General features: G+C 45.5%; 1 protein-coding gene across 1 annotated transcript in view; it reads left to right on the top strand.

Annotated features, from left to right (window-relative positions):
• The first annotated feature begins 1,000 nt into the window (after positions 1-1,000).
• Positions 1,001-20,210, top strand: part of ntn1a (netrin 1a) — a 47,003-nt gene continuing 27,793 nt past the window's right edge. Inside the window, exons 1-2 of the mRNA XM_040186438.2 lie at positions 1,001-1,396; positions 1,607-2,666. Of these exons, the coding sequence (XP_040042372.1) occupies positions 1,646-2,666 (1,021 nt within the window). The 5' untranslated portion in view covers positions 1,001-1,396; positions 1,607-1,645. The remainder of the gene's footprint in view (positions 1,397-1,606; positions 2,667-20,210) is intronic.

Below are 20,210 nucleotides of genomic sequence, written 5' to 3'. Positions count from 1 at the left end.
AATTTCACTTCTCCATTTTTAAATTTCCTTATGGAAGCGTTCACCGAGCTTTGACAGGATCCTTTCTAGATTATTTTTCAAATAGGGAAGTTGATTCACCACATTTGGTTGAATGTTAAATGTACCTTGTATCATGGCAACAGTTGTTTTCTGTGGTTTGGCTGAATAGGTGTAAGTGTTGTTAACACTCTCTCACATTTCAACACGTATGAACAGCAAGAGGACCAGCAGCTGTAGAACATAACATTTTGATGATAAAGGATTTCGTTTGTATTGTTCTCGCCATATGCACTAATTGTGCGACAGCTTTATTCCATGGTTAATTATTTACATAATATTGGTAGTCCTAACTTTTAATTCATGTCTAAAAATCACTTATTCAATATTTTAAATATAATTAGTATCAAATATATTCAGTATTATAGGCCAACTTTGTATTCTTATACAACAACAGTTACGTTATTATTTATATTAATTTATTACAATCAACATCCTCATCTGTTGGAGAGGGTCTTCCAACTGATCAAAATGATTGATTCTGAAAGTGAAAGTATCTCAGAATACTCTGTCGGTATAGAATATAGCCAATCAGCAGACGGTGTTCTGCCTCCACCGCCTGGGAGAAGTAGAAGACACCACTTCATCTCAGGCAGCCAGGCGGAGGTGGGGTTTCCTTCTATGGCCGCCAGATGGCGCTCTTGCCGCTCTTGCCAGCATTCAACAGGTTGAGCGACGATGGGAAATCTTCACTTCAAATGGTGTGATGCATTGATGGGTTTGAACAACAAAAAAAACATTTTTTATTTTCATTATAGTAAATGCGCCATCATTATATTTCTGGTATAAATAAGGCTTAGCTCTAGAAAAACATCGGAAAATTCCAGAGAATGATCAGTATCACCGTGGTATAAAAGCATAACGATAGTTTTGTTCTGTAACTGTCACAACGCGATCCAGGTGGCGCGTGGAGATGAAGGTGGGGAACGCGCTAAATCAACGCATCACACATTTTTTTCCTCTCATCTCCATCTGCGTCTGCGCGCGTGTCCGATCCTCTGACCGCTGATGTCCCCCCCGGTGTCACCCCTTCTAGATGAGCTGACCAAAGAGCTGTGCCAAGCAAGATCCGACCCGAAAGAGAGAGGGGGGCAGAGACACAGAGAGAGAGAGGGAGGGAGGGAGAGGGAGTGAGGGGGTAGAGAGATAGAGAGAGGTTGTGGAAGGAAGGACTTGCTATAAGGACACCAGCGACTCTTAAAATCCAGCCGCTCCTCTGCTTTTGCGCAGGAGATTTATTTTTTTATTTTTTCGAAGGAACAATACAGGAAAACGGGACAAGCCGTGATTGGAGCCCGTTAGGAGGAAAATTATTAATTTGTCTTTAAATAATTCTCAGGTAAAGTAAGCTTTATCCAGAAATTTCGCAACAAAATAAATGGCCATGTGTGTGAAGTAAATGCCACTTTTACACCCAGTGTTGCAGTGTTTTGGGGGGTATGATGTGGGGAATGTTTGCTGCATCGCCAAACTTAACTCTCTCTCCCTCTCTGCCCCGACTATCGTCTCCTTTCCTCCCTCGTGTGTCCTCCCCCCCACGCCCCCCCAGCCGGCAGAGCCACTTGGGAACCGAGGGACACCTTCCACGATGAGGGCCGTGGACGTTGCGCTGGCGGTGCTGCTCGCCGCGTCCCTGTCGTGCCGGAGCGCGCTCGGCGGCTACGGGGCGAGCCTGTTCGCGGCGCAGACCTCCCCCCCGGACCCTTGCAACGACGAGCACGGCAACCCGCGCCGCTGCATCCCGGACTTCGTCAACGCCGCCTTCGGCAAGGACGTGAGGGCGTCCAGCTCCTGCGGCAAGACGCCCGGCCGCTACTGCGTGGTGACGGCGGCGGAGAAAGGGGACGAGAGGACGAGGAGCTGTCACACGTGCGACGCCTCGGACCCCAAGAAGTGCCGCCCGCCGGCGTACCTGACGGACCTCAACAACCCGCACAACCTCACCTGCTGGCAGTCGGAGAACTTCGTCCAGTACCCGCAGAACGTCACGCTGACCCTGTCGCTGGGCAAGAAGTTCGAGGTGACCTACGTGAGCCTGCAGTTCTGCTCGCCCCGACCCGAGTCCATGGTCATCTACAAGTCCATGGACTACGGCAAGACGTGGGTGCCCTTTCAGTTCTACTCGACGCAGTGCAGGAAGATGTACAACAAGCCCAACAGGGCCGCGATCACCAAGCAGAACGAGCAGGAGGCGGTCTGCACGGACTCGCACACCGACATGTACCCGCTGACCGGCGGGCTCATCGCCTTCAGCACGCTGGACGGCAGGCCGTCGGCGCACGACTTCGACAACTCCCCGGTGCTGCAGGACTGGGTGACGGCCACCGACGTCAAGGTGATCTTCAGCCGGCTGCACACGTTCGGCGACGAGAACGAGGACGACTCGGAGGTGGCGCGGGACTCGTACTTCTACGCCGTGTCGGACCTGCAGGTCGGCGGGAGGTGCAAATGCAACGGGCACGCGTCCCGGTGCGTGAAGGACCGGGACGGGGGTCTGGTGTGCGAGTGCAAGCACAACACCGGCGGGCCGGAGTGCGACAGGTGCAAGCCGTTCCACTACGACAGGCCGTGGCAGAGAGCCACGGCCCGCGAGGCCAACGAGTGTGTCGGTAAGTCCGAACCCGCCGAGTGTCTGCAGCGGAGCGGGAACTAGAGTTTACGTGGTGCGGGTTGTGTTTATGGCGCGCGGAGGGACTGGCGGGGTTTTCACAGTGGGCATATTTCACAAAGAAAGGGGGGGGGGGATATTAATTAGAGTCAAGTGAATTCCAGGCATGCACAATTATAGGTTTGATTATATTTTATATGGTTATTAAAATAATTGTATCATCATAATTGTAAAGCTTGGCAATAAATTCAAACCAATATTTAAGCAAAACCAGATCTAACAGTGTGTAAGATATGCTCGTTCGGCGGCGAGTATATCATTGGGATAAATCCTGCGCGACGTGGAAATGAAATTTGAAAAGTCCATTTAATTTATAACAGGACACATTTGAACCGCTTCAAACGGGAACGCGGCTCCTCGTCGTCCACGGGATCATTTCTCACTTGCTCCACTTAATTGTTGCGATGAAGCGAAGCCTTTAAATTCATCTCAGAGATCCTTTAACAAACTCCCCGCACTGGTAATTCAACACAGCTCCTTTTTTTCTTTTAAATTTATTTTCTAAGCACATTTTTACTCTTCAAAATGATTCGGAAATGCAGTATCAACCGTGTGTTACTGTAGAACAAAACGATTGTAGTATTACAAATTTATAAAGTGTGATTTTATTCGAAGATATTAAAATCTCTTTTACTAATTGTACATTTTTAAATAGTGAAAATGTTTTAAATTGTGAATAAAAAATAGAGAACTATACTTTTATTCAGATATGTTCATAATGAGCATTCACATTATGCAGTTAAAAAAACCCTGATAAAATATAATACACCATCATGCAACTCACAATTTTCCAACCTTAAAAGAAAGCAGGTGTAAAAACAACAACGGCAACAAAAGAATCCCCGATCTTATCTGCTCTTTGTGTCTGACAGCCGACAGGTCGGTTACAGTAGTTTTATTAGAACCTGGCACAGACACATGTATGAACCTGTAGTACCTTGCAGAACACAAGCCAGGTTTGTGTTAATTCAGGTTTTTACCTTTGGATACAGTTAGAGAAGATCATTTAATGAAATTGCTGAATTATGTTGCTGTATTCTAAATGAAATAGTGTTTCTTGTTGTTGCTGTTCCTGAGTTTAATTTCATTATAATCACTGGACAGAATGCTGACGGTACGTTAATGTTCGTCCGGCTGCTGCTGATAAAAAGGTTCACGGGGAGGAGGGTCAGCGCGAGGAAACTGACGGAAAGATGTTGCTGATAGAGACTGAAGCCTCAGAGTGACTCGCTTTATGTTCCCCAGTCTGCTGCAGGAAGAAATACGACTCTATACTGACGGTCACGGCACACGTCAGCCACTTTGACACGTAGCAGATGTTTAAAAAAAGGTTTTTTGTTTTGCCGACGTCGTCCATTTGTACAGCTCTGGCACAGTTTTAAGCAGATTCTCAAATACTCAAGCACTTTATGTGTAAAATAAATAAAGGAAATTGATTTTACTCTCAAATCAAAACTTGACAGGTTAAGTCAGGTGAACAATGCCTTCAATGCAGTTTTACATTTGTCACTTTTTTAAAAAAGTAGTCGAGGGCCTCATTATATTGAAGATCATGCTTACTGAAGCATTTACACAAACAGCATTTGAATTCCTATTTGGTATAATAACATTAGAGGCCCAATATTGCCTCAGCTAAACTCCTAGCATTCAGATGGCGCTCAAATGTCTCAGCACTCAGAGGGAGATTGAATTTACAGCTTTTTAAAAAATATACGCAAAATGTACAGAGATAGAGGCTTGAAAAAAATGAATCAGGTGAGGCGGAGATCCCGATAAACTCCCACAAATAGTATCCTGTAGTAACAAACAGATGTTTGTTGCATCTAGTGGGGGAAACGTTTGTGATCACACCGAAATCCAGTTTTTTGTCGTCCCCTCCTTAACGAAAGCAGCGTGTCTCCAGACTCTCACGAGGTTCTAGTTAGCACAGAAGTGTTTGTGTGCACCAAAATAAAAGCTCTGGCACCGCGTGGTGTTGGAACTGATGTAAGCTGTTCACTACAAAACAAAAAAAGACACGAACACAGAAAAAGGTCTTTCTCATGTGTTTCTCCTGAAGTGCACTTTGTTGATTACTTCCATCAGGATTCTTAGAGGGCGCCCCAGTGTGAGTGTGTGTGTGTGTGTGTGTGCCTCCATCCATTTGGGTTATTGACTCATCGCAGCAGAAGGGGCAGCTTCTCATGCAAATAGTTCAGTGGCTTTTACCGCAGACACAACGCAGACACGCGTCAATCTCAGTTTACATGCATCAACCGCAGTAGTGTGAACTAACCCGCTCAATTTGAGCATTTTCATGTTCAAACTATTTGAGTATGAAAAAGGGAGATGTTTTAAATAATAATCTGGCCGGATTACAAAAAAAAGAAAAAGAAAAGATGCTTGAAGGATGTGGAATTTGGGGACTGAACCAAAGCGAAAAGCAGGGACAGAGTGAGGTGCAGCAGGACGACAGTAGGGAAAAAGTAAAGAGTGTGAGGAACAGGAGCCGGGAAAATCGAGGAGAGGCACAGGGACAATTCCATGGCCTCTTTAAATTATTGTTTTCCAAACTCCCCTAATATCGGGCCAACAGGCTGCTGGGAAGAAACATTTCTTCTTCCTGCATTGATAGCGTATCTGTAACTTGGAGGAGGTTCTCTCCATCAGAGCTACGATATATGCCTGGAACCGCCAACTGGGAGATTTGAGTGGAGCTGCAGCTTTTTTCTTGTCTGTGCCTCTTATATATAAAATTCTGACCCTCAGAACCCCCCCTCAAATGTTCCCAGGCGCTATTCAGAGGGATCTGACTGACAGGAGCAAACACGTGCTGCTGACAAGTTGACATGGTTGATTTAATACCCATTAAAATAATTGAGTTTTAAAGCCACAGCCGTTTGTATAGACAAAAGAAAAAAAAACGTCAAAGTTGTTTTTATGCCTTGTGATATGCGAGTGCTCTTTAAACTTAAAAATAATCTCTAACAGGTCAACAAAATGCTAGGGCGAACATGAGTAAACACTTAAAAACAGCTGTACATGTACTGATGTTTGTGGTGTGTTTTTCTAACTTCCATGGATGGCTTCCCACTACCTTAATGAGGTCTAAGACAATTCCAGAAACGGCTACAGGAAAGTTTGATAACAGAACGTTTTTCCAGCAATGCCATCGGCAAAAATCCATTTCTGGGATCTGTGCAGGTTTTTTTTTCCCTGACAGAATCAAAAAGAGATTTTTGCAAACATCTGTGCAGCCACTTACATACATGAAGGAATGCAGCACAGAGAAATGTGGTGCCTGCACGAAGAAATAGTTGCCCTGACCATAAAATATCACAGACCTATTTTATGGAGTTCACCGTTGCCTTGGTGAGGTGTTTACGGTCGTCTTACATGTGTCAAATGAGATCCAAATCATAGACAGGCCCACCAGTCACAATGAGAAAGAAAATGCATCAAGTCAGTATAGGCACAAGAGATGTTTTTCTCTCAGTCGTCATGTTCGATAGGTACCTTTCAGACATGACTGAAGGTCTGGTTAATGTTTGAGCGGCTTGCTTTATTGGAACCGGCATCCTTTATCTTCAAAGCTGCCGGCGGGATGCTTCGTTAGTCCCGCTCACAGCAAACAAAGCTGGGAATAGACTGACGGAGTAGCGTTGCACTTTGCACTGTCCTGGTCCTCACCTTCACTTCTTCAGTCAGCGCGCACACAGAGTTTTCTTCAGGTCTAAGCCGCTAGTTCAAACAGGGGGGAATAAACGGCCTCCCTCTTGTTTCAGAATCTTAGCTCTTATCTGTGTTTATGGCACGTTTTGTAAACCGCTACAAAAATAAGTCGCTCATGGTCCAGACGACCGGCTCAACCTTCTGTTTTAGATTTAGAGGCCTGTTGTATCTCTCCAGGAGACAGAAACATGACCACTGTAAGCAAGCCTGACTGTAGGGTACATCAAGTGGACGTAACAAAACACCAAAAAGGACAGAAATGACACACACACACACACACACACACACACACACACACACACACACACACACGTGCTGAGAAGTCAGTAATAATGAAAAACCTGCAGCATGTTTTGGTCTCTGTGGCACTGCATGTATGTCTTGTAAATGTGCATTTGTTTCCGAAAGACCCATTTTCTGTTAGTATACACAGTTACATATTTTTGGGTGATGCGAGTGTAGGTGGAGGGCATGATAATTCTCTGAACACATGGGTTAACGTTGGCGGACCCATTTTGTTGGATTGTTTGCTATTCTAAGCGGTAGTTTCCTTCATCCACAGTCAGAAATTGACCATTATTGACCGTAACCATATTACCGTGCAATGGCAGCACACTTAGCCAGTCTGGGACAGCAGACGCTAGCTCCCTCTGGAGCCTTTGCATGCTTCCCTCCCAGGGAAGTAGCTTCCCACCGTTGAGTTAGGAAGAGGGACCATGAGAGCCGGCCATATTTACCAGTGCAGCATAGAAGTATGATGGAATTAGCAAGTTATCTGGCTAATTAGCCAGCTGCAAAACGAGTCAAATTTGATTATTTCTTTTATTAGCAAGCCAGCTACGTATCCAACTATGCAGTTGTTAACTTACAAGTTGTCAAGCCGTCTCTTCAAATAGTGTAGGCTTTAGCAGTAGCCTTGAGAGCTGAGGAGATTAGCGGAAGGCTGAGCCAAAGCTTTATTTCTTCCTCTGCTCGGAAAAATGTTGCAAATACTGTTATTCACTCAAGCCTTGAATCACAATTAATAATGCAAATGTATATGATATTCTGACAACCGATACCGCCGCCAGATGACATCTCCAATGTGTAACTTTAGCTCACTATTCGGAGTTGGTTTCTGATTGCGTCAAGTCTTTTCTGAATATGCTGACATAATCATCACGGCTGTAAAGGTTCTGTGCTCATTGAGTCTATGTACTGGGTGAACAGTAAGTGTGGGTCCATTGGGGATTAAAGTCAGAGGCAGTCGCTTTTTGACTCTATAGAACTGGAAGTTCAGAAGACAGCTGTCCAAGCCGTCACATTTTAGCACCCCTACTGAAGTCATGGTACGTAGCCTACGCTATTTAGATGTACTGATAAAACCTTCAAGGATACAATACGAGATTCAGTGCTGCAGCTTCATTTGATTATTGATTAGGTAAGGTCAGGTGGATCATTTGAAATTTGACAATGTTTAAGTTTGTTATTTGACCTTGCAATCCAAAAATAGATTTAACAGCATGTTTGGATCTTCAACCATCCTTTTGGTTTGTTGGTATGTGGAAGCATGGAGGATCTTGAAGCTATTAATGTCAGTGTTTGGCAGCGGCCCTTTGGAGTTGGAATATTTTACCAACAATGCAATTTTGATTGCAAATTAAACATTCTGACAGGCCTTTGAAGAGTGTAAATAGGTTTGTATAATAAAGTCTGTCTAAAGGACAGCATGCCGATAAAGACAACAAACTAAAACGCTAATTAGAACGTGTTTGGCCCATGAGAGAAACACAACGAATATTCAACTGAATCCAGAACACATCTGTAGGTTATCCGTTTTCCTGGAAATATCTGTTAGTCTCAAGTGGAAACAATATCAGTTTCATTATAATCCATTGTAGGTCCTTTTGACAAAGCTCAGGTCGCACTGCTTGGGGTGATGGAATGGGTTTGCTCGTCAGAAAAGACTACATCTTTTCTGAAATACCCACGTGTGTGTTCCGGTCGTGGAACTCACTGGGCAAGCAGAACATTTCAACGGTGGCGTTTTTGGTGTCTTTGCCTTGGCGGCAACGTGAAATGCAGTACAGAACCCCTCACGGTGGGAGTCCGCATCTTTACCCGGCGTGATTGCGCCCGGATGTCGTACCGGGAATTGAACATCGACTTGACTTTTGAGAAACGGTTTGGTAGGAAGGCCTGTTGCGTTACTCCGCTGGCTTCTGGCCTGTACTCACTTCCTCTTGTCGCCCCTGCTGCCGCTGAAATTTATCGAGGACTGTGGCGGTTTAATCACAGAATCCAGCTGTCCCTATAGCCATCATGCTCCTACTACTGATGATCAGAAATATTGCTGAATGCTTAAGGGAGGAAAATGCTGTGTATGTGTCTTGCATTTGAAATGTTTTCAGCCAATCCACAGCAGCTGGTCGTAATTGGTCTGGCTGATGAGATCCAAACTGATCTTTTCCTCCTCCAAACAGCACTCCCCTAATATGAGCTGCACTTTTCAGAAGTCACTTGCACACCATGTACCATGTACATGTTTTTACACTGTCAGGTACATTCAAGAGGGGAAATCTGGGCGCTTTGCACTCCAAAAGATTTGAACAATTTGATTAATCTTTCTTCAAAACCACAAACATGAAGGTTTTCTTTGCAGTGATGACAGCTGCTTCATTATTTTGATTGGACACTCTGACAGCACAGAGAGCTTGCTGGTCCTGGTTGCCTTAGGTGCAAAAAGTTAAATGCATTACAAATACACCAGAACAGTGTTCAAACATGATTGGGACGGCTCACAAACATCTGCAAAAGTGCTGCTAGTTGTTGCAGAAAAGGGGTTTGAAAGACACATAAGTGCTGTAGGCTGCTTGCTTTGAGAAGCGTGGATGTGCGGCAGCGGGGCAGCGTTGTGTGCAGCTACAGCATCCTGGCACACTGGAGGGTTTCAATTTTGCAGCAGTCAAAAGGTCCTGTGGTTTCAGAGATTTAGCAACCGCTAACCAAAAAGAACGAGCCAAAATATATATATTTTTTCGAAGCTTGATAGCTACATAGCGGTGCTGATATTTATCAATGAAGCTACAATTAACTGTGCAAATAACATTCAAAACCATCTGAATCGCGACACGCTGCTTTCTGTACTCACTGTGGTGACTCCCAGAAGAATGTTCCTGGTTAACAAAACTCTTCAATGTGATACTGTGTTGCAAACTGGAAGTTGATCAAAAAAATCCCAATGGCATTTTCTTATCATAATAAACATTTTATTGTACTTTTTAACTTCACTTCAAATCATTTTAACTTTCTTCCTCCTAACATATTTGCCGTAATGTCGTTTTTGTATTAGTGACAGACAGACACACGATGCTGCTCTCAAGTCTCTGTTGATACCTGCTGGTTACCTGCTTATATCTGTGTCTGCATGCTTGTGAGTGTGTTTTCACGCGTGTCTTTCTTCGCTGCCGGGAGGCCTCGACATTATCCAGTCAGTAGATCAACTGATGTAGGAAAAGAAACGGATTGATGCAGCCATGTGTGTGTTAATCTGGGTTGTCTGGCAGTAATCTGTCCAGGATGTGAGCTGCTATTCAGCGCCTGGAGAGACATCTGTTAATGAGTTATTTGGTGACTTGATGCCACAGTCGAAGCTCGTCTTAGGCCGACGGAGTGTCTCTGTGGGTTTTGGCATGAACCCGCGGGATGAGTGTGTCTGTGGGGCGGATACTGAGCAGCGGAGAAGCATAGGTGTTTGTGCGGAGTGGGTACCAGATGATTAGGGATAATTGAAAGCTGCACCAAACATCAGCATGTGTTCACACATAAAGAGTGCATCACTTGCCAGCTCCATGAATCAAAGCCCGCCTGTCTGTTGGAGTTGTTCGATATCAATTGAAAGCTACATTATCCATTATGCGATTTGCTTTTGTTATGCTAGCAGCGGCTAATGTAGCTCACTTGACCGACTCGGACTCAAATGAAACTCCTTGAGGCAATTTATCAGAATTATCGTAATTCCCATTGGAGCCATTTAAGGACATACGCAGTGACTATCCTCTGTACCGACGAGACGCCGAGTGGAAGTGCATCTCTGAGCTGTGTGCAGTTATAAGACAAATTTAAAGATGTCTCCTTTTTTCCATTGGACTGCTAAAAAGTTGGCAGGCTTCAAATGTAGCGAGATACGGAGCTACAGAGGACTGAAAGACGGAATATATATATAATATAAAATCTTTTTTTAAACGGGTGCACAATACGACGTAAAGGCCAGTCATGCAGTAATTAGGTCTGATACTAAGCAGCACAATTCAAGAAAACACTGTATGCGAGTGTCAAAGAGAGAGACTGGTTCATGCATCATGTGTTGTGTGAGATAATGTATGCATAGGGATTGCGTTAAAAAGCAAGGAGTGTGTGTGTGTGTGTGACCGGATTCCGAGGCCTCGACCCTCGGTGCTGTAGAGAATCCGCTCAGATGACCGCTGGTCGCTGCACGGTTACCGAGAGGAGGCAGAATGTTATTTACCAAAGCAGATACAGAACGCTGGGCTGCAGCCACGGGGAGAGCGAGAAAGCAATCACCGCAAGGCACAGTGTGCGCAAGTACAATATTAATGAGATTGAACTAAAATCCTCTCATGCTGCATTCCTTCTCGTGCTTTCAGGTACAATCAACGCATCTGAGCAGTGACGCCGCTCTGTTCTTACGTTATGCCTATCCAAGCCCGTTCACACTCCCACGTGAGAAGACCTTGGCGCAGCTTCTTACAACTCCGCCGAAATCTCCCTGTAGCTCGGGGAGGGGGGGAGGGGGGGGGCATCAACAAAAAGCAAATAAAAAACAGACTCTAGCTTTGTATTTGCAGCCGGCCCTGCGTTTGATTCAAAGTAAAAGGCCTGGCAAAATACAAAAGCCTCTCAGGCAGGAGTAGCGCTGCTCGCCGACAGGACCACCTAGCACGAGCGGGCGCACACGGAGCTGCAAGCCGCCATCCCCAACACCCGCAGCTACACATGACTAATGTCTTCACTACCGAGCAGCGGCATGTTACTTGGATCACAGCGCCCCTCATGTTTGTGCAGTACGCTGCCGTCGTCCTCCGTCCTCCATCAGCTGCCTCCTCTGCACTGGTTAATCATGTGTATATGTTTAATCTGTTGGGTTGGAAAGTAACTCTTCATGCAATTAGTGTTAAAACAACCTGAATATGTGTGGGCTAATCTGTTTTTACCTTTTGTTATACACACACACACAGACACACACACAGACTCGGAGAAAGCTCCTTTGACAGCTCAAGTGGATTCAAACTATTTCATTTTGCGTCAAACAAGCTCACATGCTGCCAGAAAAAAAGAAATCTTGCCCTGGAATGTCTTCTGTGTTTGCACGTACGTGTGTGTGTGTGTTTCAATAGGTGACGGTGATTTATCATCCGCGCCTTTGTCTTTCCCATATAAGTCACGGCGCAGGCTGTGTGTGGTTGTGTTTGTGTGTGGCAGCCAGAGGTTTGTAGCAGCCCGGTTGTCATGGATGCCTCAGAGTCACAGTTCTGCAAGTGTGTGTGTGTGTGTGTGTGTATGTGTGTGTGAGGACTGCCTGTATAATGGTACGACAGTTTTTCTAACGGATGGTAGTTTGTTGGGCCCAACGAGCCGGTAAACGAAGCTGTATTTTCCAGGCTACAGGTCGACTTGGTTGCACACATAGATCTCCGTCAGCAGAGGTCAGCACGAAGTAGACGGATTTACAATTAACTTGAGAAGAGTGATGTGTATGACTTCTTCTTCTCTTGGGGTTGTAAAATTGAGTTCTGGGGGTGATGCCTCCCTAATAAAAAGGCCAATAATTGATGCCACCGGTTTTAATCTAAAAACGCGGATTCCAAAATTCAAAGAGGGTGGCATTTCCCTGAGAGAAAATAAATGTGTATATGTGTGTATTTGTTTGGTTGTGTGAAGTGGAATGCGGACTTCTGGCAGGGGGCACTTGGGGTTAAGTTTGCAGGGGTCATCTCAATTTGCCAGGGGTGATCCTAGGTTAATCCATCACTCATTAGCTCTCGCAGATAAGACTGGAGGGGGGATGCAGATCCACACTTTCCCTCAGTTTCCCTTCCCATCAGTCACCTCGGACACAAGAGCACGCATGTTCTCCCTCTGTCGCTCAGAAGAAGAATGATAGAATAAAGCCATCCCCCTCTCTTCCTTTGCCAGACACTTTTTATCCTCCCTTATTAACCTTTTTCCCCCACTGCTCCCCCCCTCCCCCAATGGGACAATGCGGCCAATTAATTAGGCTCAGTGTCCAGAGAGAAGCGCTGGCTTCAGCTTATTTGGGTCCAGCAGCCCATTAGAGAGAAGAGGAAAAGAGAGTGCAGGGGTGACGGAGATGTACGGGGTGAGAAAGTGAGGGAGGCTGAGGACGAAGATAGGGGGGGGGGGAGTGGAGGGGGAGTGAGATAAAGACAGAGAGGCTCTTGACTCAGCGTGCTACCTTAAGTGCTATTTGGTGTTGCAGGATAAGGGCCGACTCGCAAGTGGTAATGCGTGTTGCAGTGGGTCCCCCTCCCCCAGTGAGTTCCCACAGGGGTCCCCCCTCTGCTTGTAATAACAAAATAGGCCCCCTATCACTGGAGGATGACAAAGCAAACAAACCGGCCTAATTAGGCGGGGGAGGGGGGCGATACGGAAATTAGAAGGAAATTGAGTCATTAATGGTAATATTTGTGTTATGAGATGATAGTTTGTAGCAGAAAATGTATTTCCAAATGGGGCCCCTCTTTGTTTTTGTTGAAGTGAAGACCTGGACTTGTATGACACGGGGAGAAAAAAAAAATAAAACAAAACTAAAACTTGGCTTTGGCCTCGGTTCCCGCTATCCAGATGTCTATCTGATGATGAAAAAAATTGATAAAAAAGTAAGAACTTGGAGAATACATATTTTGGTATTTTTTTCCTTTGAGCTCGCCGTGCTTGTTTTGTCTGGATTTTCTCCAGCACAGACGTTTGGCTGGAGATGAAAGTTAAGGTAGAGAGATAGCCGAGGGGAGACGAGTCTTTCGCGGGGTGAAGACAGAGGTAGACGGATAGGGACGCTCTCCTGCTCGGCCTCGCCGTCCCCCTGGTCAGCAGGGGTGCTGTGGGGGTGTTAATGGGAGGCGATGGAGAGATGGTTCCTCTCACAATTTGTGGCTTTGCAAACATTTATAATGCAATTTAATTTTTTGTTAAGCTCATACTTCAGTCCTTGACACAACCATGGCCTTTTTTCACAATTGATACTTAATATATATATTCAAAACATTTTTCTCGTGGATACTGTCAAAGCTGTGAATGTAATGTGGCAAAAAAATAAGCCCATATAGTTTTTATCCCCCAAACAAGGTGAATCTTTGTAGCTTTCGCACTGCAAAAAAAGAGAGAAAAAAACAACATGCGGAACAAATAGATTTCAAACTTTCACTCCGTAGACTGCAGAGCAGGGTGCCAATAGTCGATCACGATCAGCCGGTAGATCGCCACGTTATCGGGTCACCCCGCATGCACGGTCGGGAAACATGGTAGTGCTGATCAGCGATCCTTGCTTTCATTCAAAAGCGGCCCTGGCTGACTAATTACTGCAAGTAATGTGAGTAAGATAAAATTGTAGATTGTATGCAGTGGTTGTTGCAGTTGCCTCGCTTCTGTTTTTTTATTTTTAATTGACTAGTTTGCGGTCACTGTTGTTCCGTTTGGTTACCGGTACTATTCGTTCGCCCGACTACACCCCTGACTTCATTACTCCTCTTCACCATGTCTAATGATGCGCTCAACCCAGACGCAACGTGAATGATTTATTCGTTGGAGTTTGGTCTTGTAGAATGTATTCATTTACTCACTTTTCTCTGGGAACATTGTCACTTGCACCTGAAGTGTGTACCGGTCGTTGAAATGGGGTCCAGGCAGACTATGGGACTTTTTGTGCATAATGAATTTTGCTTAAAACAGGTCAAACCGTGGTCGTGGTTATGAGTGTTACGATATATGGGAGCAGACCAGGGAGTAGCGGGAGGGAACTTATTTACTGCCACCCCAGCCGCCAAACCCGGTTGGTTGAAACAACATTCTAGCGACGGGTATGAAGAACCGGGGCAGATATACTGCAGGGTGATTAGTGGATTGGAGGCAGCTTGGGTGCATGAACAGGTGAGGTGAAATGTGATCAGGGAATCCAGAGAAGCTCACTTTGGAGCCACGCTCCTACCTCACACACACACACCCTGCCGGAAATACAGCTTTTAAAAATTAGTTGGAAAATGAACTGTGAGCCCCATAATTTGAGGTCAGTGAAAATGTGAAGAAGGAGGCGATCACCAAGATAAAGAGAAAAACAAACAAACAGAAGAGCAAGATTTAAAAGAGAAGAATAACAGCAGTTAGTGTCTTAGTTGCTGCCTCGGCCAACGCGGTGGATGTAATATTTTAGCGTAGATTGCATTACAACGCGCAGGTTGTGAATGTGTTCATGCAGATATTTGCGCAGATGTAAAAATAGATATATTTTAAAACTTGATCGAGTTGATGCATATGAAATGTCGTAGGAAGGGCCGTCTGCGCAGGGTCTCTTATATCAGGTGCAAGATGCTAAGCCACCATAAGGTCCAACTATTTTCTGGAGTCATTTTCATTAGATTAAGTTTTAAGTGGGCTATTTGATAATTATACTTAATTTTCCTGGGCCGTTGAGCAGTGCAATCATCCCGTAGAGTCAACGTCCTTCGCCAGAGCAAATATTAAGGAACGTCTACAGAATCAATAATGCACTGGGGGTGATAATATTATCCTTGACATAAATTACACACAACCACTTAACGTTTCCCTGGAAAGAGCAGAAGTACGACGGCCAGCAGGGCTCACAATAGTGGCAGCATTTGGAAGGATGTGTGAGCGGACGTGGGAAGTAGCCTCTTTTTTTCTCAGTAGCCTTAAACTGATAATTTGTCGAGTTTATGGAAACAATCCTCATCCTGCAGCCAGATATTCTGCACCTCATAATTAGGAGAAAATATTGTGCTAACTATCAAATGCTGTCTGTCTAATCTACCAACAAATAAAATAATTTATACTCCCAATTACCACAGAACGATAGTTGAATGTACCTTCTTCATGAAGTGAACGACTGTGATAAGCAGGACTAAAAGGTGTCATTCTATATGTGAGATGAGGCCAACCGAGAGGGACTCCACCCCCTGCCTTTAATCGTCTACGTCAGAGCGGCAATCAATAAATCCCCAATGGGCATCGCTGTCTTTCGATTCGGAAAAAATGACGTTCAACCTGCTGTTTTCTTTGCGCTCTACTGAGAAGAACCAAGAAACACATTAGTTCTTTTCTTTCTACGTTTTAAAACGTGCACTTGCTATCATTAAAAGAAAAATGGCAGCCATGGTCTTGTCACGTTATTGGCACAGCTGCACTTTGGGTGCCGAGTTTACCCTGAGCGCGTGTCAGCCGTTTGCTTGCTCTGGCAAAGACCGGTCCTTCCCTCGCTAATTGCCTTCTTCTGACTAAATTACAATGAGCTTTTGGGTTCCTGGATTAGAGGGGTCTCTTGTCCTCCTCCCCAACTGTATCCTTGCTCGCAGCGTAGCAAGTGCCACACTTGGTTGCAGCAGATCTGAGGTGCTACGACTTTCGTGGTTAAAAAAAGGCTTCTTCAAGAATAAAGAACAACAACCATGAAGGGATACTTCTTCTTCTTCTAGATTGCAATTAGAGCCGTGGAAGTGTGTGCATGTATGCGTGTGCACGCTTGCTCATGTCCCCGAGGGCCTAATTGATACCAAGCCTTATATAGGCATCCTTGCCACCGCAGAGGAGTGCAGTAAAATGTGGTCTTGGAGCCGGTACAATAAAAACATCGCGGCTCCATCAGTGTCAGAAACAATCTGCGTGGACCAAACCAGCTGCCACAGGGAACCCGCTCTGCTGCAACGGCTGCAGGACGCTCCTGTTTTTGAGCTAATTATGGAACCAGTCTGCTGTGTGTGTGTGTGTGTGTGTGTGTATTATAATACTTGTTTGCTGTTCTATAAAGTTTAGCTTGTCAAAATACGGACTTTACTGTGGGTGTTTTTGAAAAGGACTTTTTCTGTTCTGTGATACGACGGGTTCTTCCAAGTTGCATCCTTCACATTCTGTTAAACGAAGGTAGAAGTCAGTGGAAAGGTCTCATGAGGGATTGAAAAGTAGCATTCTTGACATTGAATCTTTTATTTACTTTTAGAAACACCCTACATATGTATTTATTGAGGTAATCTGTCCTTAATTCACTGATTGGTTGAAAAAGCAGGCGCTGAGTGAGTTAGGTGTAGGAGTGATCAAAAACGATCTTTTCTCTTCAAATGACCATAAGCTGCTCTGAAAAACCATCAGCACAGGAGGATCAGCACATTTCTTTACTATGAATACTACTGCTGCCTTTTAATTTTAATAAATATCAACACGTTTGATACTATTATAGAAAAAAGCGGCCAGATTAATAACCAGCGATGCGATCAAATCACAAAGTCCTAAAGTCCCAAAGTCCTGCAGCATGGAGTCAACTGTGGACTTTAACTCACCAGACCCACGCTTCTGCCCGGTAAGTAACCACAGAATCTGCAGTGCCTTCAAAGCCTTGCACGTGGTTGGAGGCTTAATAGACTTAATAGAAGAAGTGCCTCACAATGAGGATTTCAAGTTAAAGTTCACAGTGTAGAAAGAAAAAAAAGGCACGAGACCTGAGGAGACTAGAAGGCGAAGTGGAGAAATGAGAAGCGGACAATAAACATGTCACGCGCCGAACAAGGAACTGCGCTGTGGAGGTTTCAGATTTATGGCTCTCAGCGGCTTCCAGCTCACTCCCTCCTCCGGAGACTGTGCTTGACTTGATGGCAAGAAGTCAAAAATGTACAGTGCGCGCGCACACACACACACACACGCACACACCTCTTTAAGTACACTTCCCTCATCATTCCTGCGCACGCTGCTGCCTGAATAAAGCCGCCTTCAAGGCCAGATGCAGCAAAGAAGCGCGATGTGTACCGAGACGATCCTCGACCCCGGGTTCGGTTCGAATGTCTCTCTGACTGCACGCCGCTGCGTGTTTACATTCTAGCTGGGTGATCATGCACTGCTTCTACAGCACACAATGTGGAGGTGTTTGTCTAATTTCTAGTCATCCAGGACGTCCTGCACAGGATTGTTCTGCTTGGACTGTGTGTTAAAAAGCACAGGGATTTTTTGCAATTCAGTTGTTCTGGAGCCAAACCCGCCGCTCCCTCTGACAGTGTTAATGGCGATTGGCGGCTTTGACAAAAGGTTTGGGCAGCTAAGTTGGGGAATTATAATAATTGTGAGTTTCTCCAGTAGGAGAAAAATCAACAACAGGAGGAACAGCAGTGTCTTATTCTGAGATTTATCTCTTGTTCCATCTCGCCACTCCTCCATTCCACTCTTTAACATCAGCTGCTTCAGATGATCCACCTCTCCTCTCCGCCCAACTGAAGCTGCTTTTAAGGCTTGTAAATCTTAAAGGGAAATTTGTCTCACCGGTCCGAAGTCAATAATGACATATGCAGAAGGAGAAGGTTTTCCCCAAGAGGAGGAGGAGGAGGAGGGTCACAGCCCATTTTGGAGAGTGGTAACTTAGTAATGGGGACTTGACAAAGGAATGTAGGGTCTGTGTGTGTGTGTGTGTGTGTGTGTGTGTGTGTGTGTGTGTGTGTGTGTGTGTGTGTGTGTGTGTGTGTGTGTGTGTGTGTGTGTGTGTGAAGGTCAAAGGTTTCCCACCTGTTCAGCATGGCCATGGTGCTGTGGTTGCTAATGAGCCTCCAATAAAATGATCCATTAAGTTTACAACGGTGTAGTATTTAAGGAAAGGGGGGGGGGGGGGGGGGGATTCACAGGGAAGTTCACAGTCGTGGTTTGACAGTTCCAACTTGTCATGATCCATCTTTAGAGTTCGATTTAATTTTTTGAGAACTTTTAAGGATTTATGAAGCCTTGGCCTTAATAAATGGAAAAAATATACAGTAATCCCTCGTTTATCGCGGGGGTTACGTTCCGAAAATGACCCGCGATAAGTGAAATCCGCGAAATAGAAAACTTTTTTTTTTTTTTACAATTAGCAACTATTACATGTATACAAATACAGTGACTCGCGTGTAGGCCGTTTCACTGCTCTTCAGACTGGGCCGCTGCATCCTGACTGCGCTCTGCAGTGTTCTCTTCTTCTGTAAGAAGAGAACACTGACTTGAATAAAATGACTTGAAGCCCGCGGTGCAGGTGTGTTTGTTCGGGAGAAGAACATAGTGATAGGCAGCTGTTGTCGCTCTTTTTTCTTCTTTGCAAAAAGATCCTTGTACACCGACATGCCACCATCGATTACGTTGGAGAACTGTAATGAACGGCTCGGGAGTGAGTTTTTAGCGAATCAGAATGCAGAGCACAATGCACCAAAAAAAAAAAAAATGCAATATGAAAATCCGCAAAATAGCGAATCCGCAATAAGTGAACCGCGAAGTGGCGAGGGATCACTGTATAGTTTGTTTGAGCCATCTGCTGAGAAAGGAGCACGTGGTTCAATCAAAAGCTTCAGAGCTTTCAGAAGGTAACAGGGAGGAACTTATCTCCTGTATCAATGATTTCTGTCGTATTTCAGACACTTAGCAAGCAGGACGTGTCCAGATTTACTTATGTGCAAAGTGCGCTTCATGAGGGAGAGGACGCCATAAAAGTGCAGCAAGAAGAAAGAAATCCAAGCAGGCATTCCGATCTCATCCCTAAGCCAAAGACTCAGCTGCTTATCCTCAAGGCTGAGTCAGTTCAATACGGCAAAACTTTCCAAGGTGAGGTGAGTTCCTTCTCCCGCAAGCTTTCTTCTTCACAATGTGTTTGTACAAAATACCAACACGTAAGAATTAAAAGACAAAGATGAGCCCTTATGATTGACAATGAAGACACCCGTTGTCTTCGCGAGGAAACTCTCTCCGCCTTTGTTCCTGCCCGAGGGCCCAAATGAACTCATCTGATCTTCCAATCATCCCGTCTTCAGACAATGTTTATTTTCTCAGCTCAGGGGCCGCCAATCAGCGCTGGCCGACTGCGCTTGGCTCTAATGCGACGGGTTTTAAAACCTTTCAGTTGACGTTGTCGGGGCAGAATGACGGCTTAATTGAAGAGCCCGTGGGATCTGCATGAATCACGGCTACGGAGGAGCGCGGGTTCTCCCTGCCCCTGCGCTCCGTCTCGGTGTGTCTCGCACTGACAGCGGCGGGCCCATCCCAGTCCGCCCCCCGGGGGCCCAGCAAAGCACCAGACGGCCTGCCAGGAGTTATGGGAACCCAAAGCACTGGCGCTGCGCTGGTCCCATAGAAACCAAACCGGCGGGGTAAATAGACTGGAGGTGCTGTCTGACATGATCAGCGAGGAGGGCTCTTGTTTAGGGGAGATTTAGAGATCTGTCTCGTGTGTTTCCGATGCGCGTCCTCTCCGGGAAAGGGCTTGCATTCGGCGGGGTTAGGTAACGGCTGGACGTAAGACAATGGAGTAAACAGACGTCATTGAGCTTGGCTTCGGCGGCCGGGTCCATGGCGGTTGGTTGCGCAATGGATTCTCGGGCTGAACACCTGAGAAGGAGTCGCTTAAAAAACGTTCACACTGTGATTATCGGATCAGACGCCGATAGCGGAAAGAAGCGTCAGACAGTCGTTCCAGTAAACCGCCTTTGCTTCTGAAGACAAACGCAATCAGTTACACGACGCCGAAACC

The sequence above is a fragment of the Gasterosteus aculeatus genome, chromosome 9 (assembly GCF_964276395.1).
Source record: "Gasterosteus aculeatus chromosome 9, fGasAcu3.hap1.1, whole genome shotgun sequence".
Taxonomy (NCBI): Eukaryota; Metazoa; Chordata; class Actinopteri; order Perciformes; family Gasterosteidae; genus Gasterosteus; species Gasterosteus aculeatus.
This window is presented reverse-complemented; position numbering and strand designations above follow the sequence as displayed.